At 37.0% G+C, this 10,310-nt stretch overlaps 1 protein-coding gene across 1 annotated transcript; it reads left to right on the forward strand.

Annotated features, from left to right (window-relative positions):
- The first annotated feature begins 7,592 nt into the window (after window positions 1-7,592).
- On the forward strand, window positions 7,593-9,851 carry LOC123664919. The gene has a single exon (XM_045599288.1). It carries the CDS (start codon window positions 7,593-7,595, stop codon window positions 9,849-9,851), a length of 2,259 nt encoding a protein of 752 aa, XP_045455244.1.
- The last annotated feature ends 459 nt before the right edge of the window (window positions 9,852-10,310 follow it).

Here is a 10,310-nt window from a genome sequence, read left to right on the forward strand (position 1 = left end):
CACATAAATTGTTTCTATCGATAAACAAGTTATTATAAATTAATACCACTCAAATAGCTATGAAGTAATTTATTTCGTAACTATTTATAGATTTACATTAAATTCAATCCTCGACTACAAAGCCAGGTTAGTTATACGTTTGGCTTACTAGCTAGGTAGCACGTAGCCGTCGTAGCACGTAGCTTTCGTGGCATATACATAGAAGAATGATCTGATTGTTATACTTATTTTATTTGGATGTCTTTTTAAATTATAAGCAAATAGAAAAATAAAAATTAGCGAACAAAATAAAATAAAATTTATTTATAGAAAACTGAAGTACCACGCTGTAAAGCAGATTACACACTGCAGATAAGGAAAGTTGATATTATTTTTCTTAGTAGGTTTTTAACCGACTTAAAAAAATCGTGGGTTCTCGATACGACTATATTAATATGTGCCTCATAGCATTTAAATTTGAGCGAACTCTTTTGAATTGTGTTATCTATACTAATATTATAAAGAGGTAGATTTTCAAACTTTGTTTGTATGTAGGGGGTAATCTTCGCAAATACTGATCCGACCACAAAAATTCTTTCACTAACAGAAAGCTACATTATTCAGGAGTGACATAGAATATATTTTATTGTGATTGAACAAAAAAAAAACCAGTAAAAATCTTATATAAAATTCTCGTGTCATAATGTTAGTTACAATTATACTCTTCCGAAACGGTCCAGCCATATTTTATGATTTTTTTTGTGCATATCGGGTAGGTCTGAGAATTTGCCAACATCTATTTTTCATATAGTTAAGTTATAAGGGGTTAATAACATATATGGCAATACAACGTTTGCGGGGACAGTTGGTATATTATGTAATGTTCCCATTTAATTACTTGTTGATGTAAATTAAAACTTTTTTTAACCGACTTCCAAAAAAGGAGGAGGTTCTCAATTCGACTGTATTTTTTTTTTATGGATGTTACATCAGAACTTTTGACGGGGTAGACCGATTTCGACAAATTTTGTTTTAATCGAAAGGTGGTGTGTGCCAATTGGTCCCATTTAAATTTATTTGAGATCTAACAACTACTTTTCGAGTTATATCTAATAATGCGTTTTTACTTGACGCTTTTTTCTTCGACCTACGTTGTATTATACCGCATAACTTTCTATTGGATGTACCGATTTTGATAACTCTTTTTTTTGTTGGAAACGAGATATCCCTAGTTTAGTACCATGATAAGGAAACCAGGATCTGATGATGGGATCCCAGAGAAATCGAGAGAAACTCTTGAAAATCCGCAATAACTTTTTACTGGGTGTACCGATTTTAATAATTTTTATTTTAATCAAAAGCTGATGTTTGTCATGTGGTCACATATAAATTTTATTGAGATCTGATAACTACTTTTTGAGTAATCTTTGATAACGCGTAGTTACTTGACTATTTTTTCGTCGATATACGTTGTATTACTCGTCGATGTAATTGAAGTCGGTTTTTTTTCGTTTGCGAGCAAACAAAATTATTGTGAACAAATTCAATAAATGGTACCGTCCTTCTATGCTAAGTGTGAGATGAATTTCAAACTCCTATACAACTATGGCTAACATTGTTTGAGCCAGAGTATCGAATACCGGAAATTCGATACACTGTGCTTTTTTTAACTAACTTCAAAAAATGGTTTTCAATTCGACTTGTATTTTCGTTTTGTTAACTTTTTACTAAGTTAGAAGTTTGATGATAATTTTTTTAATCTAAAGGTGGTGCTTGTTATGTGTTTCCATTTAAATTCGATAGAAATTTGATAAGTTTTTGAGTTATTTTAATAATGCGTATTTACTTGACTATTTTTTTGTCGTTGTATCGTTTCCAAGAACACACAATTATCACTTTATAACACCTATAAACTCCTTCACCTTTATGAGATTTCAAGACTTTAAAAATATCATACATTTACAAGAGCGCGGTTAAATGTTTGTACATTGATAGTACTTGATCGTATAAAATTTTACATCTTTCATTTTATACGTAAACATAAATATTTTATTATGAAAATTACGCGTCACGTTACATGAAGTTCCGTAAAGATAAAACTCAAAGTACGAATATGTTACGTTAAAAATGAAATTAAAATGCTGTTTTATTGCAGCTTTTTTATTTATTTATTTTTGTAAAGAGACGACTTTTAATAGTTATGTCAATACCTGTATATTTTATATGAAAAATCTCGTGTCGCGGTGTTTGTAGTTAAACTCCTCCGAAACGGCTTGACTGATTCTCATGAAATTTTGTGTGCATATCGGGTAGGTCTGAGAATCGCACAACATCTATTTTTCCTACCTTAAATATAAAAACGAAAATAAAAGTTGTTTACATGTTTAATGTAATTAATACATAGGTAAAGTGTATTATTCGGTGCAAGATTACATAGTTGATAAAGATGTGTGGACTTAGTGACGCTGTATTTCATGCAAGATGTTACTAATTATGTACTAATTTAATTTGTAAAGTGACAATACGAAAGTGCTTTTGAAGCCTATAATAAAGTTACTTTTGATTTGATTTTATATAATTGTATAACAATCGGTCTAGATGTTAGTTCATGTAGATTTTTCTACTATATTTAAAAATCAGGTTAAGATGTTGGAGTCATAAAAATAGATGATCTTTTATTTATGTAAAGCCTTTGGAAATCCATTATCGGAAATCCTACTAACCCCTTTGACTATATACTCTGTATTACAATGAAACAACTTTATCGGATTTTATTGTGGTTTATTAGGTTTTTTAAATGCGTCACATCTCAGAAACTTTACAGCAACAATGGTCACAGGAGGATTATACTACTAAACCGCGTTAAAATTCGAACAAATTCTTTCATTATAATGAATCAAATTCGCGTAAACATTTTATTATTTCATTTTATTTATTTATTAAGAAAACCAACAGCGCTTTAGTTAATACATACTATAACCAAATTACAAAAAAAAAATAAGGCCAATAACAGGTTTCCCTTTATAATATTTACAAGTATAGTTACATTGTTGCATTTGGACCGATGGGATGGCGCGCTTACAATAGTCACAGTTATGGATCAATTTTTTTATTATTGTTCAATAAATTTATACGAGTATTATATATAAAGTACAGCGTGTTTGTCGATGTTTCAATATGTATAATATATAATAATGTTTTTTATAATATAATAAAAAGTTATTTTAATGTCATTATATTTATTATAATCATTAGATAATTAAATAGGTATTAGGCAGACATATTATGTGTGTCATCACATAGTGTGTTGTGTGGATTAGGAATTGACGCCCTATTAAAAAACAATCTATACTCTATAGTACACCTTGCTTAGACTAAGTAGAAACTGTTACAATTAATCTTATACACATTTAGTATTTGTAAAGAAAAACATCTTAAGGAGTGCGAAAGCATCAATAGACTTGTCAATAGAGCAAACACGGTCTTGATGGACCCTCAATATTGTTTCGACTTTGTCCGTTACACTCGACGGCAGAAACGTTGATTAATGATGAACTTTTAGGCATTTTTTCTTCTTCACATCTTTGTTAGACTACCTACTTTTAGCTTAGAGTGTTGACGTACATTTATTTTGAGTGAGAAAAGGAGTTTTAAACAGTAATGAGAAATTAAAATTTATATATTTCAAGTATTTTGCAAGTTATATTTTATTATAATGAAACAATAATATAAAATTAAGTTAAATTATTATTTTACTGTACTGTGTGGCTACGGTACTAAAGAATATAGCCACCTCCTCTCTTCCCGTCGGTGTCGTAAGAGGCGACTAAGGGATAACACAGTTCCGCTACCACCTTGGAATTTAAAAAGTCGACCGGTAGCGGGATAACCATCTAACTGCTGGCTTTGAAATACACAGGCCGAAGACGGGCAGCAGCGTCTTCGGTGCGACAAAGTCAGTACTGCGGTCACCAACCCGCCCGCCCAGCGTGGTGACTATGGGCAAAACACATGAGTTCACGTTATTTTTGGCGTAAACTTGTGGAGGCCTATGTCCAGCAGTGCTGGCTGTATAGGCTGTAATGTAATGATTATTTTTTTTTTTTATTATGATTAACAAAAATCCTTATCATTTATAAATGACACTGTTGACGAGTCCCGTGGCTTTCACCGTTTTACTTCTAAGATTAACGATAGCATCAGCAATATATAAATATATTAAAGTTTTATATCTTGGAATGTTTAAATACTAACCAAGTTTAAAAAAAACGTTTAATACTCAAATATACGTTATCAATATCTTTTAAAATTTAAATTTTCCTCGAAAGCCTTAAAGGTTATTTAGCCTTTTAAGCCTGAGGGGCGTTTTGTAAAGGTGCCACTCAAGTACCAGCTCGCCGGCTTTTTGAAAAGATAATTTATTATTTACGAGTAACAGTTAAGGTGGAGCGAGTATCGTTATTACATTTTAATTAAATCTAATATAACTAATTAGAAAGTTTAAAGGTTCCCTTGAGGAGGCTAACACAGGTGCGCGTACTTATTATCGAAACTTCTTAATTTCATAGTTTGGAGATGTTATAAAATCGAATTTATGATAAACAATATTCCTATTACAAGAAACAGGCTGATTTTTATAACCTACAAAAAAGTGTGTATGTATGTACTTATGTAACTTATGTACGCATGTAAGAAGTTATACTTTATTGGCTAGCTAACTTCACGTGCTAACTTCTTCATTGACTAGCTATTATCAAGATGTCGGTTTTTTATGACGATATGTGCGCGCATCCTTAATTTTACTCTCACTTTTTTCCCTAAAGCGCCAAAGGAGTTCAGAAAGATAGAAATATTTGAATGGGCTTAGTCGTTTACTAGACAGAATTTTATTAATGTCTCCCACATATGTAGTTATATGTTTATCTACATGTGTTTCTTTATTCAAGTAGACTTTAAAAGCTCATTTGTATCATTATTTAACAAATTTAAATAATCTATGCGTAATAGCAGACAGGCATTGAAACTGTATTTGTAAGAATAATATACTACAATTGACATTAAATTGAACTCTACTCCTATCTAACTGATTTCCTTTCATGCTTTACTACATGCCCTATGCCGCTATCGAAACTACCCTAAAAAGTTTTAGAGTTATATATACTACCATTGCTAAACATGGAATTCGTACAAAATTATATAGCGTATTCAGCCTGTAACATCCCACTGCTGGGCATAAGCCTTTTCCCATCTAGGAGAAGGAATATTATTTAAAAATGTGGGTATGTGTTTCCCATAAATAAAAAAATTAATTTCGTTTCAAACTCTTATAGAGCAAAAAATATTTATTGTAAATAATTATAATTAATGTTGTAAAGCTAAAGAGCTTAATTAAAGCTACAAAAGCAATGTGAACTCTCCTTAAAGCGCGCGAGAGCGTTTGAAACATTGAAATTGTAAGGAGTGAAAATTAATGAATCTTCTGACAATTCCCCCCCCCCCTCCCGAGAACGATTTGTCTACTTTAGCTTAATCGAAGTGAATAAATAATGTCGGTTACGGTAACGTTTTTTTTTTTTCAATTTTTGCACGTTTCACGGAGACATTTATTATCTTCGAAAAAATGCTTGTGTGATACTTAATCGATTTGAATTTTTTCGGAGTTTTCTTCTTAAGATACCATATGAGCTCCGTGGAAATAAATTATATGGGGACTGAAATTATGTGAAACAACTGACACTAACGCTCGCTGAGCCAAGAGACCTTTGTTACCTTAGTATCATTGACGTTCTACAGCGCTTGTAGCTGCTATTCCTGCTGTACTGGTGTTGTAGACAAAAAGTAAAATATTAAGTGGAACAAGAATAAAGTATCATATGGTACAAAGGCCTTATCGCTAAAGAGCGATCACTTCCATGCAACCTTGGACCAGAGGAAATGATCTAGCATCGGCAGATATATACAAATGATAATAAATTTAAGAATATATTAAAGACTAGCTGAGCCTGCGACTTCGTCCGCATGGAATCTAACAAAAAAAATATTGTTCAGTTCACAGAGATAATCTAAAATAAAAGTAGCCTAAGTTACTCCTTATTACATCAGCTATCTGCCAGTGAAAGTCCAGTCAAAATCGCTCCCAGTCGTTTCAGAAATTAGCTGGAAAAAACAGACAGACAAACAGACAGAAATTGTAAAAAATATTATTTTGGTATATGTACCGTGTATACATTCGTATGCATTTAGTAAAAATCGGTTATTTTAATATTACAAACGGACACTCCAATTTTATTTATTTTTATAGATATTTAATTATAAGTACAGCGTCTGAACCTTACAGAAGTTCACAACCAAATACGTCGTCCCTCTGTTACCTATAACACAAGCCTTAAGCTCCTTACCTTAGGAACAGACGACCGTGTGTTTATGTAAAAAAAAAGAAAAAAAAAACATAAGTTTTTTTGCCACTCTAGTGATAATTATAACAGTGTGTGTGTCAACTGCGACACGCAACTGTTTTACTCCATACGAGCAATCAATGTATATGTAAAATTTTAAATTTTCTATCAAATAAATTAAATTATAATTAACTAGCAGCGCCCCGACTTTGCATGGGTATTTAAAAAAAATCAAAATATTTTTTTATATATATAATATAGCCTATGTCACCCGTGGATAGTGTAGCTTCACAGTAGTAAAAGAATTTTTCAGTTTGGTTCAGTAGTTTCAGAGCCTATTCAATGAAAAGAAACAAACAATCAAATCTTTCCTCTTTATAATATTAGTATAGATCAAATTATAATTATTTAAAACAATAAAATTTTAAAATCAAAAGATAAATTAACGCGTGATATGTATATCGGTACACTCAATAAACAGTAAGTAAATAAATAAATAAATCCCTACTAATATTGGCCGTGTGGTTTCCGGCTCAAAAGAATAGTACCACCCCATTTCTTCCCAGGGAGTCGTAAAAGGCGACTAAGGGAACACAAACTAGACCTTCTAGTTTGCGTAGTTATTCACCATCCAGGAAATGGAAAATTCCGTTATTAAACCCGGAAGGAGTCTCCGTTAGGCGCTCTCGCAGCTGATTCCTGCAACCGAACTGGCTCCGCACGTATCGGCTTGCCGTTTCTGCGGATTAAGTCAGCTAGGTCGAGAGGGTGGGCGTGGGTCTTGGGCAACCCTGCGTTTTCCTTAATCTGTGTCCCAGGCAACGCAGTGTCTGTGGAGAGGTCACTCTGCCCACGACAGCGCTGCTGCGTGGAAAGCAACACGGGGAGTGGCAGTGACCGGTTATAAGTCCGCATATAATAGGCGTCAAGTTCGGGCGCCAGGGGTCACTCTCGTCAGTGGGAGGGTTCATCGAAGACCCATTGATCGGTTACCGCCCGCTTAAACCGGGCAGCCCCCGGCCAATTAGGTACCGATCCGCCTCGTCGTGGATTTGCTTCTTTAGGGTGTAGGAAGCACTAGTAAATCTAGAAAGTTCACGTCGTTACCAACCACACCTGGATCTAAGCAGCAATTAAAAATACACACCGAAAACCCACTTTTCATGCGTTTATCGACATGGAATGTCCGTACGATGAGGACAGGCTTCCCGGACACCAATGGAAGCTCAAATGGCGCTGACGACCTGCGCAAAACTCAACATAGCGGTTTCCGCACTGCAAGAGACCAGATTACCGGACGAAGGCTCAATACGCGAGGCCTCATATACATTTTTCTGGAAGGGAAAGGACTCTGCTGCCGCACGTGAGCATGGCGTTGGTTTCGCAATCCGCAATGATCTCCTTTCCGCAATCGAAACTCCTCGAGGAATTTCGGAGCGCATTATGGTGTTGAGGATGCGAAGCAACTGCGGCTTTGTTACTTTTATTTCCGCATATGCCCCAACACTAGTTTCACCTGACGAAGCCAAAGACCAATTTTACGACCAACTCACTGAGACGGTACGTGGCGTAAGTTCTAGTGACAGACTTTACATCTTGGGTGACTTTAACGCCCGGGTCGGCCAGGACAGCTATGCTTGGCCCGATTGTGTGGGTCCCCACGGCATTGGAAAACTCAACGAGAACGGACAACGTTTACTTGAGTTCTGCTCGAGCCAATTGCTGTGTGTGACCAATACTTTCTTCAAGGGTAAGCCTATGCGTAGGGTGTCCTGGAAGCACCCTCGCTCTGGTCACTGGCACCAGCTAGACCTAGTCCTCACCAGAAGAAAAGACCTCCGTGAAACCATTCACACGCGTACATTCCACAGCGCTGAATGTGACACTGATCATTCCCTAGTAGTAACACGTGTAGCCCTGATCCATAAAAAGATTCATTCGTCCAAACCACCTGGTAAGAAGAAATTAGACCTTCCTAAAACTAGGCATGACGATTTGATTCGTGATTTTGAGGATTTGGTACGTAAGGAGACTGAAACTTGGGATGTAAATACGACCGTCGAAGACGAATGGAGCAATGTCAGAACTCTTCTCACGGAAACAGCTGCCAAAGCTTTCGGCTATCAGAGAGCTAAATCTCAAGACTGGTTCACTGAAAATATAGAGCAAGTTTCACCCTTGCTTGACTCTAAACGCAACGCTGCTCTTGCTCACCGTCTGAATCCTAATCCAAAGACGCGCGAAGAGCTTACAATTTCTAAAGCAGCTCTTCAGCGCAGCACACGCCACTTTGCGAATGTCTATTGGACCAATATTTGCCACAACATCCAAGCGTGTGCAGACTCAGGAAACTTCAGCTGTGTGTACTCTGGTATAAAACAGGCCATCGGCCCAGTTTCCAAAAAGACAGCTCCCCTTAAAGAAGCTGATGGCTCTGTTATAACAGATCGTCATCGTCAAATGGAACGTTGGGTAGAACACTTCACCACTCTCTATGCAACTCCAGTCAGCATCGAACCGGAGGCTGTTCAGAGCATGCCTAAACTGGATACTTGGAGTCAATTAGACGACCTACCTACTATAAGGGAATACCACATTGCTGTAAAGCAGCTTAAGCGCGGTAAGAGTCCTGGTAGTGATGGAACCCAAGCAGAAATACTTAAACTTAAGTGCGTGTCACCTATTCTGCACAGTCTGCTGTGTAAGTGCTGGGAGGCGGGGTGCGTGCCTCGGGATATGCGTGATGCCAACATCATCACACTATACAAAGGGAAAGGGGATCGCGGCGATTGCAACTCCTACCGTTGCATTTCCCTTTTGAGCACAGTCGGCAAGCTATTTGGACGTGTAATATTAGGAAAGCTCCAAAAACTTGCAAATCGCGTATATCCTGAGGCACAGTGTGGTTTTCGCCCCCGGCGTTCCACAGTCGATATGATTTTCTCCCTTCGCCAATTACAGGAGAAGTGCAGAGAGCAGAAAACGCCATTGTACGTGGCGTTTGTTGACTTAAATAAGGCCTTCGATACCGTCAGCAGGGAAGGTCTTTATACTGCACTGAAATGCATTGGGTGTCCACCGAAACTTTTGAGCCTTGTTCAATCCTTTCACGAGGATATGAAGGGCGCTGTAGTTTTTGATGGCCAAACGTCTGATCAGTTCGAAATGCGTAGGGGTGTCCGTCAGGGCTGCGTGTTAGCTCCTACCCTGTTTGGTATATTCTTTTCGATTATCCTAAGAACTGCTTTCGGCGATAGCCAACAGGGTATCCACCTTCATACAAGAGTAGACGGAAAGCTATTCAACATCTCACTGCTTCAAGCTAAACGAAAGCGTCATGATCTTTTCGTTGACTCTTTGTTATTTGCCGATGATGCAGCTTTTGTGGCAAACTCAGTTCTCGAGCTTCAAACAATCATGGACAAATTTTCCAAAGCATGCACTTTGTTTGTTGTTGTTTGTTTTCCATGTCCATAAACCCCAAAAAACTGTGGTTCTAGCGCAAGGCAGTGTAGAAATACCTGCAATAATGCTGGATAACACTGCTTTACAAGTTGTTGATAGGTTCTGCTACCTGGGATCGACTGTCTCGAACAATCTCTCTCTAGAAGCAGAGATCAATACTCGCATCGGAAAAGCGGCGACTACGTTCGGGCGGCTCAGTACAAGAGTGTGGGACAACAAACATCTTACCAACAGGACCAAGATGATAGTATTTCAGGCCTGTGTTTTGAGCACGCTCTTGTTTGGAGCGGAGGCGTGGACGTCCTATGCGAAGCAAGAACGTCAGATTAACACTTTTTATATGCGCTGCCTACGGAACATCCTGGGTATAAGTTGGAAAGACAGAGCGACCAACGAGAGGGTTCTACAAATAGCGCGGATGCCCAGTCTAACTGCCATGCTAAAACAGCGTCGGTTGCGTTGGTTGGGGCA

This window comes from Melitaea cinxia, chromosome 23, assembly GCF_905220565.1.
Source record: "Melitaea cinxia chromosome 23, ilMelCinx1.1, whole genome shotgun sequence".
In the NCBI taxonomy this organism is placed as follows: domain Eukaryota; kingdom Metazoa; phylum Arthropoda; class Insecta; order Lepidoptera; family Nymphalidae; genus Melitaea; species Melitaea cinxia.

Coding starts and splice junctions, on each gene's coding strand:
- LOC123664919 (XM_045599288.1), top strand. CDS start 7,593: ATGGAAGCTCAAATGGCGCTGACGACCTGCGCAAAACTCAACATAGCG.